This window comes from Cryptomeria japonica, chromosome 1 (genome assembly GCF_030272615.1).
Source record: "Cryptomeria japonica chromosome 1, Sugi_1.0, whole genome shotgun sequence".
Classification (NCBI taxonomy): domain Eukaryota; kingdom Viridiplantae; phylum Streptophyta; class Pinopsida; order Cupressales; family Cupressaceae; genus Cryptomeria; species Cryptomeria japonica.
Window position 1 is genome coordinate 458,008,296 of NC_081405.1, and position 21,969 is coordinate 458,030,264.

Here is a 21,969-nt window from a genome sequence, read left to right on the forward strand (position 1 = left end):
TTTATTGAATACAAAAAGGTGATCCATAAAATAGAATTTAATATCATTTCTTTCAAAGAACTTGTCATCAATGGATGCTTCTTCAAAATGAAGTCTTTTTTTAACATCGAGACAAGGCCCTAACACTAGTGTCATACCTTAATTTTAAAGATTAGTGAATGTTAGGAAATAAGCTTGTTATATGTCAATATGTATATGTATAATAAATTTCTTCAAAATAAGAATAAGAATAAATAAAAACAGAAATGGGTAAAATATGCTAATTTCAACTTTAGTATATGTATATATTTTATGAGAATAAGATCTAGACTTAAAATAAATTATATATGTGATAAGATTAAGGTATAGAATTTAAATAAATGTAATGTTAAATTAAATTAATTAAGTAAATAATAATAAATTAAAGAATGAGTGCACATAAGATATTAGATATTGTTAGTTGTAGTATAATAATTTAGATTAGTAACCCAACAAAAAATAATAATTTAGATTAGTAAAGTGTAAAATCGTTATGAAAGATATTGATCTAGTAAGAAGTTTTTTTACCCTTCCATTTAATCATAAGAATACATACTATTAAGAGAATGAATATTTGAAAATAATGAATAATTTAAATTACGATATACTTATCTTAAATACATTAGTCATTGTTTTCAATTATAGAAAATTTTAAGGTTTATCATTTTGTGGTAAATGCATGTTAGTGTAACTAGAATAAGAAATATTGCAATCACTTTGAGGACTTTTTGCTATAAAATTAGATGTTAAATTTCATTTTTTTATTAAATCAAGAATTATAATTTTTTTAAGTGCAATACTTAACTCTAAGTTATGATGATTTACTCTAGTTTTATTTATTATATGTAGAATCTATTAGCACACCTTCCAATTTACTTTACATCACTAAATTGATTCATTCTTTTCGTAAAGCATATTTCCCATTTCTCCATGATTATGGTAAACCTTTCTTAAACCCTTGTCACATGTTTGTGTTCATGGTCGTTGCCTTTTGTTATATTTGTACAATTACTTCTTGTTATCGGTTAAAAATCTTTAAGTTGTGATGTTTTGTGTTCTTCTTCATCAAGTTACCAAACCCATTATTAACCTTATTCACTTGATGTTTTATATTCCCTATGATATACTAAATCAAGATCTATTCATGTGTTCTATGCTACATGGCAAAGTTTCATTGCATTGTGTTAGCATTCATATTGTAGAGTGCTTTCTAAATCTTTATTTCATTGAATGGTGTGCAATATGCTATCATCTATCACAAACTTAAGGATGATCTTTATTTCATTGAATGGCATGCAATATGCTAAAACTTGCATCTCATGCATCTAAGTCATGTGTGTGTCTCTATTTCTCACTCCATCAAAAAGTGTTTTGTTTATTAATAATATCAATCTTAAATATAATTTCATCAACAATATATTGGCACATGTCTTCAAGTATCTAGCATTTTCAAAGCAATACATTCTATTGATTTAAGCTATATATGTCACCTTAATCCCAAATAAATTTTATACAGATCATAGTATGCCAATTTTTTCAAGAATATATGTCAAGATTTTATTGTATTGCTCGATTCCTTCATATCACAAATTGTAGGAAGATGCCATGGTGACATTGGGAGGAAAGAGTGTTGACATTCTCCAGCTACCTTTTGCTTTGATTATTGCTAAAAAGGATCCTATATGCCTAGAAACTAATCAAACTACTCTTTGTTGACACTAAATAATTCACCTAGGTGTTGTATAAGTTTGGATTCTTAATTCCTTTGCCTTCCTCTACTTTGGGAGCTGCTAGAAAGACTCCTATAGGCTAGAAGTTGATCAATATGTTGTCATTAATATACCCACGTGCTCCTTATTCTCCTCAACTCCACTCACTTCCTTAGAATTACCATTTCAATGATCGTTTCTACCTTGATGACTTATCAAACAATTTATTACTCCACCATTATGTTTTCAAGCTCCTTGGATTTCAATGACTACCCCTTGTTGATTAGGCTATACATTCCTGATCTTGAAAATGAATGTCCTCTCAAATGAACCTATAGATTTGATTCTTTCTTGGCTATCCTCCATACTTTGGAAACTTGATTTCTTCTTTACAACATCTTCAAGAACTAAATTGTGCAAATAGTTGTCCTAGTCTTAGTCAACTGTAAACTATTCATTATTCCTTAACTTCATAGTCGAGAAATCCTATATAACTTGACCTCCATTCAACTGGATTCTTGGTAGGAATACATCTTCTACATCAAGATCTTTAACATTATCAATAAGAGAGTCTCACTCTCTTAGGATATTATCTTCAATGATTCCTTCTACAATACCATTTTGCATACAATCTCATTAGATGCATGATAGATTCATTGCCTATTCATTTATGACAACAAATAACTATCATAACATTTCACACTAGATTGTCCTTCTATGGCCTTTGATGCCAACATCATTGCCATGTGTTTTGATCATGATAAACATCTCTTATCTTCACTAACCCTTTTATGGATTGCCATTCATTTTATCATGCTCATTATATAATAAGATCATCTCATGACTGCATCTTTTTCCTTGTCATTGCATCACTTGATACCACCTCCAATTGTCACCTATCTTAGTGAAGAGCAATATCATATTGACTGCAACCACTATCCTTTCCAAGCATTTTCTGCCCTCTACTAGAAATCATGCTTTCACTGATATGGTTGCTCGTCTTCAATAGTATAAACCCCTTCTCCTTTTTGTCTTAAAAGACCGTTATTCTTTTTATTTCAACATCATGGACACTATTTGCCCTTTACCAACCTTGCCTTCTTAGTGAGAATGGGATGTGCTATGAGCTTTAATTCTTCCTTCATGCCTTGAGGGTTCTTATGAAGACTTGCTTCTTGATTATCATAACTATCTCTTCAGGTAACATAGCAGGTCATCCTTATATCTTCTTCATTCCCAGATTGTTCTCTTTCATAGACCATTGGACTATGCCCCTTACATTACAAATTGCCACTATTATACCATTTACTCTAACACTCTCATAGGTCATAAGTAATATCTACTATCTCTCATATCTTCCACCTTATCTCAATTTTCATGAACACCGACCTTCTAATAAAGATTTAGGAGCTTTGATAGAGTTTTTGGAAATCACAAATATTGCTACCCTAGTTTAGAAAATTTCTCATCCTCTTCTTTGTAGGTTGCTTCTTTCATTCAACATTGAGTCTTATTAGAGTCCTTTGTAAATTACTCGTGTTTGTACTCATTCCTTGATATCTTGCCATGACTGTCATACCTGTGCACTTTTTCCTTCATTGTACCTTGACATACTATTTTTATCCTATGATTGTCCTTTAAATCATACTATGGAACTATTATTTCATCTACTCATCAAGGATGTTATCAATCATGACTAAGATTTTTCATGGTTGTCTTCTTATTTGTAGAAAAATATTTAGGTTGACTATTCATTGTTGTTTCTTGGGTTGACAATGAGATTTTAGTAGTTAACTTGAGTTCCCCTTTACCTCAACATACTTCTCATCTCATCAATCTATCAGTAGGTTTCAAGGTCCTTTGTTGATTGTCTTCACAAGGCTATCATAAAGTCTTTGACTGATTGTGTGGCTCTTTAGGTCTCAAAACAACAATACAATAGTAGCCACATGCCACAAGACTGAGACTTGTCCTTTTTTTTTTGTTTTTATGAGTATCCGATTATAATAAAAAATAGTTGTATAAGCCATGATTTCACCTTCCATTAGACTTTGTCAAGGGAATGAACTAGAATATCAAGAATAAAACTTTTGAAAAGACACCCTTTGTTGTATCACTTGAAGGAACATATATTGTGCAATCATCTCCAAGGCAGTCATAGTAACCTATAGGCTTCAACTATTCTTGCAAGCTCCCACTAAATGTAAATATGTGTTTGCATTTTCACTCTTTATAATTGCCAATTTTACTTTTAGTATTGTTGCACACAACCTGTACATATCACCATCTTAAGTTGTTTCTTTGTCATTGTTATATTTAGATTATTTTTTAACTGTCGTCTTTCTTGTCAAGTTGTTCCCCATCCTATCTCTGTTTTTTCCTTTATGACAATCCTATAATGCTTTTGTCAATAAATCTACCCCTTTTCCTTGACTATGTATGTTTCCCTAAATCTACCCCTTTTCCTTGACTATGTATGTTTCCCTAATCTTTGGTTGTATCATCTTAGGTCTCTATGTATTCATGGACCATTCAAAACAAACCCACCTCAATAAATGATAGGTAGAATTTCTTCTCTCCCAACCTTGATATTTCTATCTCTTTATGTGCCTTCACTACTACTATGATCTAAATGTTGTTACATGAATATACAATCATCTTCAGTCAAGTTTAATTCCTTAATAATGCTTCTTCAATATGATCTTGTAAATGTCAATCATGATTTATGATACTCTTATTCTAATGATTTTAAAAATTCATATTGTAAATGATTGAAAAGGATAGTTGAATCAATGTTATACCCCTCATTTTCAAACAAGGCTAAACAACACATTTAAACTTTGACTTGTTTGACTTGATTATTTAACTCATATCTATTAACATATCTGGATATAAATCACTAAATAAATCATAACTTGGAATATGCTGAATATGCTCCTTTAAAGCCAAATCTCCTTTTCTGGTTAGAAAGGGCAAAGAACAATGGCTGGCTGACTAGTAGATGGGATGGTGACAGGCATTCACTACTTAGTATTGCACCTCCTCAACAAATATTATGCACCACCCTGAGCCTCGACGTTTGACTGTTGGTTGTGAAAAACTACTGTAGCCAAGCGTTCTGGTTGAGGGAATTTGTTGCGATTGAGTCTTCATTATTTTTAATGGCGACTTTGAATATCACAGAGAGTGAAGAATTCACAGATAAAGGGCAAATATGTTTTGGGATCCCAAAAGGGTAGCTAAGCGTCCCTCCCTGAACCAGAATGGAGGAGGCGGAACCGCTCCTTAATTCCAGAAACAGAGCGCGTGAAAGGCTAGAGAGGCTCTTATCAATACGCCGGGTTTTTTTACCTGAAAGGATTCTGAACCCTGCTCTGCAACCCCCTTCTCCCGCTTCCATTGTCAAAGAAAACATCCTCTATGGAACTCCATTACCTTCACCCCTGTTATCCAGAAGCCAATCCCTTGGGGCAATACAATCCGAACCAAAACCAGAACCTGCACACAGATCAGGATCACTTACGGAGATTGTAAAATCGCGGCAAGAAAACAGGGCTCAAAATGGGGCACCAGCGGAAGAAAATTGTTCTCATGTGGTGGACATTGCAGAGGAAAGATGGCTGGATCCGTCCACTAGGCGGAGAAAGAAATTGCGGAAATCGAACTCTGCCCCTGCAATTGTGGTAGGAAATTTGGGGAATCCGGGCATAGATGGCCTTTCAGGGAGAGAAAAGCCCCAATTGAGGTCCGCCTCGGACGCTGTGAAGAGGGCCTGTATTGGGGTGGCCATTTATTTGTCTGTGGGGGTTGGCATTTATTTGTGGCGAGCGGATGAATTCAAGGGCAAGGCGACCTATTCTGTTGTGGATGCCCTGTATTTCTGCATTGTCACTATGTGCACTATTGGTTATGGGGACATTGTGCCCTGCACCACTTTTACCAAGATGTTCTGCTGTGGGTTTATTCTTGTAGGGTTTGGTTTCATCGACATTTTGCTCAGTGGGCTGGTGAGCTTCGTTCTGGACAAGCAGGAGACGGTGCTCATTCACAGTAGCCGTTATGAGCTCGCCAAGGCTTATTTTGTGGATATGGAGAAGGGGAGAATGAGGATTCGGATCAAGGTGGGGATTGCCCTGGTGGTGGTGGTGCTGTGTATTGGGATTGGAACCCTGGTTGTTCATGGCCTTGAGGATTTGAGCTGGACGGATTCGTTTTATCTTGGGGTGACCTCTGTGACGACTGTGGGGTTTGGGGATTATGCGTTTGATACAATGCAGGGGAGGCTCTTTGCTGTGGTTTGGCTGCTTATAAGTACTCTGGCTGTGGCCAGGGCTTTCCTCTTTCTTGCCGAGCTTAGGATTGATAAGCGCAACAGGGTCACTGCGAAGTGGATTCTGCATAGGGAGATGACGGTTGGGGACCTTCTTGCTGCGGATATCGACAACAATGGCTTTGTAAGGTGAGTGGTTCCGCCATTAAAGCTTCACATAAACCTGGTTAATAAGTAGGAATTAACTGTAAAGTTGATTAATAGGAATGAATTAAGTGTTGCACAAGGGATTTTCTCCCACTGAATCATCTTTCTCTCATCGCCATTAAAGCTTCATATAAAAATGGTTAATAGGAAGGAGTTAACTGTAAATTTGATTAATAGGAAGGAATTAAGTGTTGCACAGGGGATTTTTCTCACTGAATCATCTCTCTCTCACACACACAGTGCTTAATCACCATTGAAGTCGCAGAGAATGTTAGTTGATGAATGGTAGGTAGGCACCATACCGATTGTGAAGAACAATGGCAACACGGGAAAAATCAGGCCTGTGAAAAATAAGAACAGTACGTTGAAACAGTCTATTAAGCAATGAACGTTACGTTCTCAGGAGAAGAACGATGATTTAAATTTAGAGAGGGATGATCTTTGATATGCCAAGTTTTGCTTTAAATATTATTTATTTAGTTTTAATAGTCAAAGGTGGGGATAAGTGTATAAGAACATTATTTAAATTATGTTTAGAGAGGGGATGATCTTGATAAGCAACTTTTGCTTTATTTTTAAATATTATTTAGTTTCATAGACAAAGGTTTGGTTAACAAAATACGATGATTATTTTTTGGGGTGGGGATAAGATGTATTTTTTAATTGTTTGATTATTATTAAATTATGTGATTTTGAGTAGAGTAAAGTTTTGTTAAAATAAGTTTTTTTTTATCAATGTTATTCTTAGTTGAAGATTTTAGCGAAAATGGTTTTTTATAAGAATAAAACACCTTGTGCAATTGTAAATTGTTTGGAGTATTTTTAATTTATTGTCTAATTATCAAATCATATGACACATATTCAAGGAGAGCATAAGACTTTTGTAGTATAATTGTATTGCAAGAAAGAAGATTTGTATAGTATTATGTGTACAACAAGTTGTTGATAGGAAAGTATTGCAAGAAAGAAGATCTGTATAGTATTATGTATACAACAAGTTGTTGATAGGAATTTATCTGACTATAACTTGTTGAACACAACACAAGATTAGGGGGTTGGGGGAGTATAGGGGGTTGAACAGTCTTGAGCAAATCCTTAAAATTCTTCAATCACAAATACTTATCAATTATCTTTAATCAACAAAATACCAATGAATAATGAAACAATAAACACCAAACACACGAACACCAGACTTTTACATGGAGAACCCAATATGGGAAAAACTACGATGATAATCACACTCACTATATGAATGTTTGAATGCAATGTTTTAGGCACAAGGTCAAGGAAGCTCATTGTTCCTGAATTGGACTTGCATGCTAAGACACACAACCTTAGGGCAAGATACAATGGACTTGCAAGTTGAGACACACGATCTTAGGGCAAGATATAATTTGCACAAGCTGCCAAAAGGACTCTTTTCTTTCGGCAATCATAGAGGAATGATGAATTGAAATGAATAAGATCTCTTGATCATGAAATTGTCCTTGAACCTTTGATTCAAGCACTCAATATCATGCCAAACAAAACTTACACATTTGCTGCCTCAAAATTTTGTCATACTGAAAAATATGATCATCAAAGCTTATCACAAACTAATATTCACACTTCTGCTTCCCACATATTCTTCCATAATACTCTCAATCAATCCACATCCTAATTCATACATCCACACATCTATTTATATTACCTTATTCACCAAAACTCTCAACTAGGTTGGCCACAAACAAAATAAACATACTTTACACAAAGTCGGTTACCATGAGCAATTGTGCTAAATGTGGTCCACTATAGGAGATAAAGAGGACCCAAATATATCACAACATGTCTTCCTAATTCAATTCCAATGAACCACACACAACAACACATCCTCCAAAGTTGGCATTAAACGAAATGTGTAGACACATAGTAAAGCACATTAACCAATTGACTCAAAAGTAATATCTAATGCAAATTACTTAATGTGGATCTTCACACGCCATGGTAAGACCCATAACAACACCTTAACTTCACTTGCATAGCAAACCAACACTTGAATTTTGAACTAGAACACTACACAAACAATATGAACGTATCGTCCAAGCCTCACCACATGAAACAACACTGTGAAATATTCTTTGGACTAGTCTTGATAGACAACCTCACTATCAGCAAAATGTAATAACTAACTTCAACACCTAAGCTGTTGAGGACCTAAAATCATAATATTGAAACATCCATAGAACATAGACATTAAATCCAGAACTGCAAGACATCATCTTCAAAAATGGAGGAATGCAAAACATTCTCCCATAAAGACTTTAAATACTATTTCTTGCATATTTCAGCTTCCACTATTGTCACCTTCTGAAAACACCACATACTCTTTATCACCACTAGACAACATAACAACATCTAGATAATCATTTTCAGACCTTTACATATTAGGCAACAATCCACACATATCAAATTGACATCAATGATAACATTGAACACACATTGCTAACATAACTTATACATGAAATTTATTTATAAGAAAGGTCATCACTAGGCCTTCAATAATTTAACGTGTGTCACACATGCATAGTGTACCTTTTGCATGCTCAAAAATATGATAGGTGTTGGACTTGCATGGTGTCAAGTGTTAAACTTGCATGATTCTAGTTAAAAAATCCAAGTGTAGGTATGTGTCTCCATGTGTAGGGTTGAGTTATATGGGAAAGTAACATTGTGCAAAGATGCACAAAGATATGGTGCTAAGCAACACATGAAATTATGTTGCACTAGGTTTTGTTGTGATTGAATTGAGCATGGGTGGAGCATAAGTAAGCACACAAATTAAGTGCATGTGTGCTATTGTAGTTGTGTACATGATTGAATTGAGATCATTTTCCCCTTGATAATTAATTATCTCCATTGCACTAGATTTGAATGAAGCAAATTATGCACTAGTTACTCCAATTTGTACTATTGGGCCCAATCAATGTAATATAGATCAAGCGATTATATGGAATAGTTAACCATTGCATAGGTGAATACTACGTGTCATGGTGTCATGATAATATATTTTACCATTGGATTTAAGTGGTCTAGGTCTATTTGTTGTTTTGATTATACTAGCTCTAAGAGAGGATGAGAGTACATTTTTCAATACTTTTATTGTAAAGATAGGGTGCAAACCCAAGTATTGTGGTATGTAGAGAATGAAAGCATTCTCACTAGCTCTAGGCAATATGACAAAGTACGATATTGTAGAGCCTTGATCTTGCAACATGGTATGTGTTCCTTTTAAAGATGAAGCTATACTTTATCGCCAACTTGGAATGTTGGTGGCTTGTAATAAGTATCATAATGCACTTTCTACTTCTATTATTGGTGTTATATAATTTGTTGGACCTATTAGTGAAGGTCTCAGATTTATTGGATGCATCATTATGCTTTGCTTATTTTTGTTCTTGTGTCCACATCTTATAATTTATTGTTGTATGAGAGGATATGTTAAGGGATGCCACTATTTAGAACCTAAGACATGTCTTGAAATGACTACACATTGTTAAGTGTTGCAATGCTTTGTTGTAAGTATGTTGGCTGTAAGGTAGATTATCCTCATATGTGCATCATTATGAATTTATAGAAGGTGAACAATACACAATTGAACACCTATATCTATTTGTCAATTTATGGGTGAAATGTTATGAACCAATCTTATTGTGTGTTTAATATGGTCCAAGGAGTTTGTTTTAAAATGCTAACAAATATTAGGTTACGATTAGAAGTAGTGGAGGTTGAAAGGTCAAAATAAAGCCAAACATGATTGAAGATGATGTGCATAAAGTTTGGTGTTGTGATGGTCTTCTTATAGGCAACCATGATGGCCATTTTAGAGAACTTATCAACCACAACAAATACATAGCTATTTTGGGCTTTGATGATTAGTAAATTTCTACATCACCTCACAAAGGTGATCATGTATTACTAGAGGAGTGTAAAGCTCTAAATTCTTATTAATAAGCTTCACAATGCCACAAGGTATGTAAGATTTGATATGGTGTTCAATGTCTATACACATGTGAGGTCAATAAGAGTGTTGTTAAAATCTGACAAGCATTTTGGGGATACCAAAGTGACCTATTATTTTAGAATAATGTGCTTCCCAAATCAAGTGTTGTTGAGGTGTGCCTTGGGACACAAAGATACCCTAGCTTATAGAGAAGCATGTCAAATATGTGAAAATCATGTATAGGTGTACCTTGTACAAGTGTGTTGAATAGGTGAGTGAAATCTTTATTTGCTAAGTATATTGATTCTAAGTCAAAAAATTGTGGCCACATAATTCTAGGTATGGTGTTAAAAGTGTATGAATTGATAATTAACTAAGGTAATAAATAGCATTTTTGTCACACCCCTTCTTGTGTTTGATGACCAAATAGAATTATTGTAGATAATCCATCTATTTCATATGTCATACATTTTTAGTTTACTTTGTGTGTGTGGGAATTGTAATGGTTGATGGTTGCAATGAATGAGTCTCTTTATTGAGGATGCATTGACACCATTATTTAACTGTTGAACACAAGATGCCATTGAGAGCGGGAGTGAATTAGTGGTTTCCAAACTTTACCCTTTTAAACCTAAGGTGTATGTATCGGTTAGCAGATCTAACATAAAGAAAACGTACCGATGAGATAGGAGGATACGCACATGCAACCACACACAAAAGGGACATCACATAACACCAAATGTATGAGGAAAAACCCAACATGGGAAAAACCTCGGTGAGAAATGCTACCGGAGTCTATTGATCCAATCCAGCCTCACAATGAAACATTGGTTACAACATTTAGGGCACCAACCCAAAAAGCACCACCCTTGCTTTAGGGCACCAACCCTAGGAGCACCAACCCCTGATTTTAGGGCACAAACCCAAGGAGCACCAACCCCTGCACCAAGCTCCAACTCAGTGATTACAATATCATATATTAAATACAAAAGTTAATACCTGGTTACAAATGTGTTCTGAACCTCTGCAATCTTTCTTCTTTGCTGCAACCTTACTAGTTCAACCTCTACCTCTTCTCTGTCGGTACTCTACTTTCTGTTGATTCTCTGTTCTCTCTAACACACTACTACTAGCCACCACCAGTCTTCTTCACTCTGTCGGTTCTCTGCTCTTTGATCACTACCGATTCTCAGCTTACCGGTTCTTCACAGATTCTCACTTTGCTCTTCTCTTCTCTGCCAATTCAATCACCATCGGTGCACTCCACTGTCAGGCTCAATGATAGTCTACCAGTTACCTTACCCTTGTTGGTTGAACTCCTCTATCTGATTCTCTCTCAAGTACACAATCTCCTCTATGATTGTTGATGGACTCTCTGATTGGTTAACACTTGGATTCTTCTCACTTTACCAACTTCACTCTTTCATACAGCAATAGCACATCTGGTCTTCGATCTGCACATTTATACTATGCATTCCCGCCAAAATGACATTCAAACTTCTGGCGTGCTAGGGTTCCTTCATCGACCTCGAGGCAGACCGAATCCAATCAGCTCTCCTTCCAGAGATCGACCACCTGCAACGGATCAATCAAATTCCGCCAACCCCGCTGCGTCCAAAACATGTTTGCCGTATTTGGAAAACACGACACCCTTTTTGGTCTGCACTTGTCAATCATCTATGGAGCGATCACGTGGCTAGCTTCACCTACCTAGATCAGCCCCTAGACACTCTATCTTGATCATGAAGCCACTAAATCAGATCTTTGTCCTCTGATTAGTCTCGACCTGCACCCTTCTTCTCTTGATTTGTGATTCACGCTATTGACATTAATATCGACCAGTCACCACCTACCTTACCGACAACACTTCATCGACCACAACATGCATGATACCTGTCTCCTACGTGTCATCTTTGTCGGCATCCACCTCTGCTAAGTCTTCTATATCGGTTTGACATCCTTCACCAACCAAGACTCACCTCCAGTTCAACTCACCTTACCGGTATAACCTAACCTCACAGGTGGACCTTCATAACTGCACTTTGTTGATCTGTCGATGGAACACCTTGACCGGTCACTAGACATGCTAATCCCCAACATGCTCTTCTTTATCAGACACGAGCCTTTCACTTTTGCTCGCTCACTGATTGTCCTACATACCGATGAATGATGCATCTGTCAGTATAATGGTAACAACCTTGATGACACCTTGTCATCAATCTTTAACTGTGATGCATCTGTTCGCATCCTCAATCCGGTTGCTTTCTCTGTCTGCAGTTGCTCAACATTGCCTTCTTCATCAATCGACTGGTTCTCCTATCAACTGGTTTGTCAAAGTGACAAACCTATCCTTCCTTCTCTATACCAGCAACTCATCATGTCTACCCTTGCAGATCCGATGCACATCTTTGATTTCATGCACCTAAGGCAACTTAGTGTTTCACTGGTTTATGCGGTGTGAGCCTTCAATCTCCTGCCTTTAACTTTGATTGCCTTATCCCAGAGAGTCATGATGTATGCCATGTATGATGTGGGATAAGTAAGGTATTACCATGTACTAGTGGGAAGAATAGACAACTGCACTTCAACTGCTAAACACCGGTGGAGGAGGATCTATGTCACCTGTCGGTAATGATGTGACTTCACTAGGGAGAGGATACATCTCCAACTTGACATATGTCCCAGTACCTTTTCCATATGTCATCTTTGCTCACTGAAGCAACACACTTTCTATCAACCTTCTCTTCATCTGGTGGGAGTCCTGCTAGTTGACAACATACTAGCGTACCGGTTGCACTTTTGACCATTCATTAGTTCATACTGCATTAAGATTTACCGGTCACACGCTTGCCAGTTCACATCACTCATTGGTCACTTCTCTGCCATGCTTGTTCAACATCAACATGCATACACACCGCAGTGTCGTAAATTGTACATCCTTCCTAGGGTGGTACAATTCCACACCTAGTTTAGCACCCACCTTAGTGTGTTTGCATCTTGCATTGTAATTTCCCTTCAAGAATTTAATTAAATAATTAAATTAAATCTAAAGTCATATTTCATCACTCTCCACATCATAAAATTGCTCCCTTTACCCTAAGTGTGCCCCTTTTTATTTTATTCCTCCAATAAATCATAAACCCTAATTATGTCCTGTTTCGCATATCAAAACACCTCAAAATCAATTGTAACTTTGGGATTCACTATAATATCATCATATCTAACGACCTTGAAAATTTGGTGAAAAGTTGGCCGGACCATGGGCAAAGTGCACATGGTCCTTGGCTTTTTTCCTGAAATTTTGGGAGCATAATCCTATGATATTATAATGCTTAACCCCAAGAAATTGGTAGGAAATTCAATCTCTAAGTCAACCTAAAGATGAAATTAAGATCTAGGGTGTCATACATAAGTTCTCTTCCTTCATTTGAAGGGATCGATCTATCTAAGAATCTAAGAGTAGGTTTTTGGAGCACAAGGAGCCTTCTACGTAGTGAAAGAGAAGCCTATGTGGAGTCTTCAACAACATTTAACAACATTTCATCAAGCATTCATCATCAATTAGGAGCCTTGAAGACATTGAAGTATAATAGGAGATCATCGACTGACGATTGGCTTGTACCCCTCTCTTAGGGGTTGGGTATGGTTTCATGTTATTTTCATGTCTTTGCATGAGCTTCATCACATCAATTTACATATTTACATTCATGCTTTAGATCACTTTGCATCATTGATCTAGAGCATTTACTTTGTCAATTATAAGAAATTAGGGTTTACTCTTTAGGGTTGCTCTAGATTGTTTGCTTTCATTTTAGGGTCTTGCACACACACAAGATTCCTGCACACTATTTTACTATACAAATCAGCTATTTGTGGAGGTGGAAATCACCAACACAGGGGTTTGACTGAGGCAAAACCCTATATAGCCACCCAAACCCTCTCTTTTCAATTGTAGGTGTAGAAATAGGTACCCGGAAGGAGTTCTAGATCAGGAAAAGGCACAAGTACCACCCAGAAGTCTCAAAATTGCTCAAAATTGTCAAGGACAGGGGCGTGGTGCCCCAGTCCTGCCTAGGACAGTGGCGTGGCTCCATGGTCCCCCTCAAAATCAATGATTTTTGACAGGGTACAGGCTTAGGGTCTCATAATTGCATCCCCTCAGTTGCAACTTTCTTTCAGGTTCTCAGGGACAGGGGCGTGGTGCCCTGGTCCTAGTCAGTTTGGCTCAGTTTTTAGCATCAGGTACACATCCAAATTCCTCCCCCTTTCATGCTTTCAGTATCTCAGTTTCAGATCTGCAAGTTTGTTCAATTTCAGTTCATATATGCTTCATTGTTCATCTCCTAGTCTAGTTGATCAATCAAACCCTATTTTTCTCATCACATACAACAAGAGGAATAGAAACCCCAAGAGATAATCCTTGGCTCTCTCTTTCTCACAAGAAGTAGCCAAAGTGAGCGATCTCCCTAGGCTCTTTTGTATTCCCAATGTGTTGGCAAAAGTGGGATTAAGTCCTAGTCACCCGGTCTCGCTTTTTCCCTTCCACACACACTAATCGGTTCCTTCTTCCCAACACTGACATGTAAACCGGTTACTCCAACTTGCTTACTTGTTGGCTTTATTGTTCACACTACCGGTTGATAACACTGACAACATATCAACTATCCTCCCATACTGGTTGTCCTGCTTTACCAGTAACATGCTATACCGGTTGACATCAATGACAACACAATGCCAACAATCTCCCCCTTTGGCATTGATGTCAACACATGTAGTATCCGCCATACTACAAATTCTCTCTCCCCCTTTGACAACAATGGCAAAGGGCACTGACATGGTTTCTCTCCTCCTTGTCTCTACCAAGCACTGACAGAGTTTTCTCTCCCCCTTTTTCTCTATTGGATGCTTCTCCTCCTTTGACCATCATACATTTTATCCTCTCAATCCGCAACACTTGAGATGGAGGGATCAAACACCAACTGACACCAATTGCTCAACAACCAAGTGTATATACCTATTGCATATACAAGTCTGATACCAATTGAAGGAACATGTGTTAGCAAATACAACTTACCTGCCGGTCAGACTGCATCATATCCCCTTTATATGCAGAAGTTAATCTGACCCCAATTTACTGATACCAAGCGTTGAAGCTGACACTGATACCAATTGTATCTTCTCCGATACCAACTGTAAGTTCTCCTCCTGTGCAAGTAACTCTCCCTCTTTGCAGTCAATTCTCTCAGTGGTCCAGTTGTGATTTCAAATTGGATAGACATTGAAATACCAAAGTACAAATTGGATAGACATTGAAATATCTCACAACCCCAGACCGATGAGCACTTCCAAAGACACAATCATACCGGTACAACCATATACACATGCTCTCCCTCTGTGTCCAGCAAGTCTGATACAAATCAGAAAACATGGCTGTGAACTCCCCTGGAGCCATAGATCTCAGGTCTTCATTGCCTATCAGGTTCTAAACCAGAGCTCCAATCTGCACCATATTCTGGTTGAGTTGTGCATATGTGATCAAATGATTATCTTTCAGCTCCATTATATCCACCACAACTTATGACATGATCTTAAATGAACACAATGCCATACAACTTCACTATCATGTCATATATCAAACCGGTTAACCCAAAAAGATGCATGCATACATGATCAACTACCGAGCCATCATATGTCATTCAGGTCTTTTCCAATATCACTTGAGACATAAATACTTCTTCATACCACACCACTGGAGTAATTGCAATGATCCCGAACCTCATTGACTTACATAACCTGCAATATTGGTTAGTATACATACCGACAACCTACTGCACAAACCGATTTCCTATACCGTTTCATCATCTCTATCAGAGCATCTTCCTCTAACTCATGTCTTCTTGTGTCAATAGCTTCTGATCCCAATTGCAAATTAGCTATCCATTGATACATGTAGCAGTGATCCATCTCTCATCTGTAGGTGTGTAGCCAAGACAACCACTACACACACTTGCCATCTCATTTCCTTCCTTTATACTGACAACAACTTGTCTTTTAACATGTCCTCTTCCACTGAGGGGGTGAATGATATGGTCAATGTGCTACTCCCCCTAAGGTCTTGCATCTCCTTTAAGCCTTAGGAGATATCACATGTGCATTCACAATGCCGGTCCATGGTTGCATCTTCTTGCTTTTTCCTCCATACTTGCTTGACTTCACTCTTCTTCCCATTTTCAGTCTTGGGAGCAGGTCTTACCTTCTTCTCTCGTTTTGTCCTTGCTCTACCGGATTTTGCCTCATGACCGAAAGCATTGTTGTAGAAGCAAACAATGTTCAAACCAAACACATGATTGGAGGACTTTCTATCAAACTGGTTAGACCATCTTCTTCTGGTCATGCTATTCTAATCGGCTATCCAAACCGATGGACCACTTGATCTTGCAAGGATATTTCTCCTTTAGTTCCATGTAGGTCTTTGTCTCTCATATGCTCTATAACCATTTTCATACTGAGCATAGCTGTTATATCGGCTGTCATATGACTGAACTTTCCTGTTCCTGCATTCATGACTTCTATGGCCAAGTCCATTGCAGTTGTAACATGCATAGTTTACATTTCTTGAGGCAACAAATGGACTCTTCCTATTATGCATAGGAGCATATCTATGGATGTTTCTACATCTCGACATACTATGGCCATTGCATTACTTCTTGGACAGAATTCATTCTTATTTCTAGACCTCTTTATGCATTCGTCTGCCCTATGACCATAATCTTTGCAAGAGACACAGTCTGTAAAGGATGGCATATGACTTACAAATTTATTCTGCCATGCATGAGGAGATCTTACCAGTTTAGTATCTCCATTTTTGCTTCTCCAGGGATGCATCTTGGGTTGTCCACTTTGTACAGTTCTTCTATCTGATCCCTTTCTCTTCCACACTTGTCTTGTCCTATGGGTGGTAGCATTTCCTTGTCTTCTACCTGTAGGAGGTCTTCTATGTTGTCTTCTTCTTAAGTTCTTGCTTCCGGTGAAGCTGACTTCTCCCATCTTTCCTTTTCCTTTGGGATCCACATTGTTCCTCCTTCTTGCAACATCGGTCTTCATCCTTAGCTTCATGTCTTCACCGGTTGTGGTTAGATCAACCTTCTTCCGGGGAGTATTCTGGACAATGAAGGCCTGTCCCTTGTTATTTCCATTTGAGGAGACAAACAAAATATCATTGTGGGGGACATTCTTGCTGGTGGAGCACTCACCGACATCACATCCTAAACTTCTGGTATCCTTGGAGTGTTTTTGCTTCTTCAACATCTTGTCCAAGGCATCATTGCTACTATCAAACCGGATTCTTATCTTGAGCTCATCCTGACATTTCTCAAGGTCTCTTATGATGTTCTCCATTTCTTCTCTTTGCTTATGACATTCTTTGTCCTTGGCCTCTAGCTCAAACTCTAGATCTTTGCACCTGCACTCCTTGGTGTCTTATTGTTGTGTCTTCAACTCTGAGATGCATTTCTTAGATTCTTCAAGGCATCTGATCAACCGGTTTTGTTCCACAATCGCAACATTCTTGAACAACTTGTATTCATTCCTCACTCTACTAAGTTCTTCGAGTGCACTTACAAGTTCACCTTCAAGATCAACTTCTACTTCATCTTCATCTTCACCTTCACTATCACTCCCAAACACATCTTGTTGGTAGGAATGATATGCATGATCACTCTCTGATGTGTACCTCTCATCTTTTAATTCTTGAGCCATGAAGAGATGGGTTCCTTCTTCATCATTGTTGCTACTGCTAACAGATCTACCTTCATATGCAGACTCATGTGTTACATTTTCCTTCTTGCTTCCACAAACCGGTTCTGCAATGTCAGCATAGAGCTTCTTCAATTGGTCCCACAAACTCTTTGTTGATCGACATCTATCCACCTGTGATGAAACATCATTGGATAGCCCACTGAGTATATCATTCATGGCTTCAACGTTGCATTCATTTCTTCTTTCTGCTTCAGGATCGGTGGGAGGACTGACCAGTCTAGAGAGACCATTTACAACTGACATCCACACATAAAACCCAAGGGAGGATAGGTAGACTTCCATCCTGCAACTTGAAATAGAATAGTTTAAACCATAAAACATCGGAGTAGGGGGTGACATAAAACAGACCATTGTGTTCAAATACCAGAATCTACACAAGCTGGAGAAAGCTTATCAATCGGGAACCTAGGCTCTGATACCAATTGTTGAACACAAGATGCCACTCAGAGGTGGGGGTGAATTAGTGGTTTCCAAACTTTACCCTTTTAAACCTAAGATGTATGTACCGGTTAGCAAATCTAACATAGAGAAAACATACAAGTGAGATAGGAGGATAATACACATGCAACCACACACAAAAGGGACATCACATAACATCAGATGTACGAGGAAAACCCAACAAGGGAAAAACCTCGGTGAGAACTGCTGTTGGAGTCTACTGCTCCAATCCAACCTCACAATGAAACATTGGTTACAACATTTAGGGCACCAACCCAAGGAGCCCCACCCCTTCTTTAGGGCACCAACCCAAGGAGCACCAACCTTTGATTTTAGGGCACCAACCCCTGCATCGAGCTCCAACTCAGTGATTACCGGTTCTTCACAGATTCCCACTATGCTCTTCTCTTCTCTGCAATCTTCTTTGTCGGTTCAATCACCACCAGTGTACTCCATTGTCAGGCTCAATGACAGTCTACCGGTTACCTTACCCTTGCCGGCTGAACTCCTCTATCTGGTTCTCTCTCAAGCACACAGTCTCCTCTATGATTGTTGATGGACTCTTTGATTGGTTAACACTTGGATTCTTCTCACTTTACCAACGTCACTCTTTCATACAATAGTAGTAGATCTGGTCTTCGATCTGCACATTTATACTGTAGACACCTAAAATTGTCATGTCTAATTAAATAAATATTTTATTTATTTAATTATCTAAGCCTAATTCTTCTATTAATTAAATAAATCTTTATTTATTTAATTAATTTATTTATCCTCTTCTAGCCTTATTTCTCATTTAAATAAATACATTTATTTATTTAAATTATCATTTTCCTAAATTAAATAAATATCTTATTTATTTAATTATCCTACTTCTTCTATTAATTAAATAAATCTTTATTTATTTAATTAATTCATTAACCTTTTCTACCCATGACACATGTCATTCATCTCTTAATTCATACACTACCTACCCCTTTCACTATTTTATTATTTCTTTTACCTACCCTCTAATCTTAGCCGACCTCCTTTTACACCTCTCAATCTTATCCCTCCATTTCATATTGTGTCTTCTATTTAAGGAGATGCCTTCTTCATTATCAAACCCTAATCAACAGTTTGGAGGACTCAACTACACTACGATCCTACTTGCAACCACATTCCGTTCTTTGTTGAGCTCTTGTGCACATAAAATCTGAGAGCAAATATATCAAGCAAGATCAATGGAGATAGGAAGAATGGAGATCAAAACCCTATTGGACATGTGATGGTATAATCTTTGTGATTTCATGTGATTTGTATTGTCTTAGGTAATTTTCATATGTTATGGTGGATCTTTGTTGATTGTTAGGCTAGGGTTTTGTGGTTGAATTCATTTAGTCTTTCAATATTGTTATTATTGTTATCCATTTTCACCATATACATATACTATGCCTTCCCGCCAAAATGACATTCAAACTTCTGGTGCGCTAGGGTTCCTTCATCGACCTCGAGGCAAACCAAATCCAATCAGATCTCTTTCCACAGATTGACCACATGCAACAGATCAATCAAACTCCGCTAATCCCGCTGCATCCAGAACACGTTTGCCATATTTGGCAAGCACGACACCTTTTTCGGTCTGCACTTGTCAATCACCTATGGAGTGATCACGCAGTTAGCTTCACCTACCCAGATCAACCCCTAGAAACTCTGCCTCAATCATGAAGCCACCAAATCAGATATTTTTCCTCTAAGTAGTCTCGAGCTGCACCCTTCTACTCTCGACCCGTGATTCACACTATCGACATTAATGTCGACCAGTCACCACCTACCTCACCAACAACACTTCACCGACCACAACATGCATGACACCTGTCTCCTACGTGTCATCTTTGTCGACATCCACATTTGCTAAGTCTTTTGTGTCGGTTTGACATCCTTCACCAACCAAGACTCACCTTCGGTTCAACTCACCTTACCGGTATAACCTAACCTCACCGGTGGACCTTCATACCTGCACTTTGTTGATCTGTCGGTGGAACACCTTGACCGGTCACCAGACATGCCAATCCCCAACATGCTCTTCTTTATCAGACACGAGCCTTTTACTTCTTCTCTTTTTCTCACTCACCGATTGTCCTACATACTGGTTGATGATGCATCTGTCAGTATACCGATAACAACCTTGATGAAACCTTGTCATCAATCTTCAACTGTGATGCATCTGTCTGCATCTACAATCTGGTTGCTTTCTTTGTCTGCAGCTGCGCAACATTGCCTTCTTCATCAATCGATCGGTTCTCCTATCAACTGGTTTGTCAAAGTGACAAACCTATCTTTCCTTCTCTGTACTGACAACTCATCATGTCCACCCTTGCAGATCCGGTGCACATGTCTGATTTCATGCACTTAAGGCAACTTAGTGTTTCATCGGTTCATGCGGTGTGAGCCTTCAATCTCCTGCCTTTAACTCTGACTATCTTATCTCGGAGAGTCATGATGTATGCTCTGTATGATGTGGGATAAGAAAGGTATTACCACTTACCGGTGGGAAGAATAGACAACTGCACTTCAATTGCTAAACACCGGTGGAGGAGGATCTATGTCACCTGCCAGTAATGGCGTGACTTCATTAAGGAGAGGATACATCTCCAACTTGACATATGTCCCAGTACCTTTTCCATATGTCATCTTTGCTCACTAAAGCAACACATTTTCTGTCAACCTTCTCTTCATCCGATGGGAGTCCTGCTAGTTGACAACATACTAGCGTACCGGTTGCACTTCTAACCCTTCATTAGTTCATATTGTAGTAAGCTCTACCAGTCACACGCTTCCCGATTCACATCACTCACTCGTCACTTCTCTGCCATGCTTGTTCAACATCAACATGCATACACACTAACCGGTTCCTTCTTCCCAACACTGACATGTAAACCGGTTACTCCAACTTGCTTACCTGTTGGCTTTACTGTCCACACTATCGGTTGATAACACTGACAACATATCAACTATCCTCCCATACCGGTTGTCCTGCTTTACTGGTAATATGCTATACTAGTTGACATCAATGACAACATAATGCCAACATTAACTTCTCGTATTATGACGTAACTCCTTATCATGATTTGAATAACAAAGTGTGTCATCATTGATGTTGGGTTATATGATGACTATGTTAAATCAACATGAGACCAATAACACAATTATATGCATTGGTTTGTATTTCAAATGAGTGCACGATGTCTTATAGATCTAATACTAGTGTAAAGTAAAGGCGCATTGTTACATAGGATTCCACTGAAATGTCGATCGATGTGCATAATTTGGTTAAGGGATCAAGTAGTGACATGAGAGAATCTAAGGATGAACCTCCATAAATGTTAGCTCGAATCTAGAGAAGTTGCACTATTCTAGGATATCGTGTGGGATAGACCAATCTTGAATCACCCTGATCTTCTTGAGAACAACATGAATGCCAAAGTGGTTGATAATGTAACCAAGGTATTGAATTATGTGGTGGTAAAAGTACATTTTTTGTGATGACA

General features: G+C 37.9%; 1 protein-coding gene across 2 annotated transcripts in view; it reads left to right on the forward strand.

Moving 5' to 3' along the window:
* The first annotated feature begins 4,711 nt into the window (after positions 1–4,711).
* The window catches only part of LOC131064363 (two-pore potassium channel 5), a 40,687-nt gene continuing 23,429 nt past the window's right edge, over positions 4,712–21,969 (forward strand). The window contains exons 1-2 of one of the 2 annotated variants that reach the window (XM_059218605.1): positions 4,712–6,186; positions 6,445–6,673. In XM_059218605.1, the coding sequence (XP_059074588.1) occupies positions 4,991–6,186; positions 6,445–6,451 (1,203 nt within the window). In that variant the 5' untranslated portion in view covers positions 4,712–4,990 and the 3' untranslated portion in view covers positions 6,452–6,673. Of the gene's footprint in view, positions 6,187–6,444; positions 6,674–21,969 lie in introns of those variants that run through there. The other variant, XM_057998482.2, reaches the window with a different exon arrangement.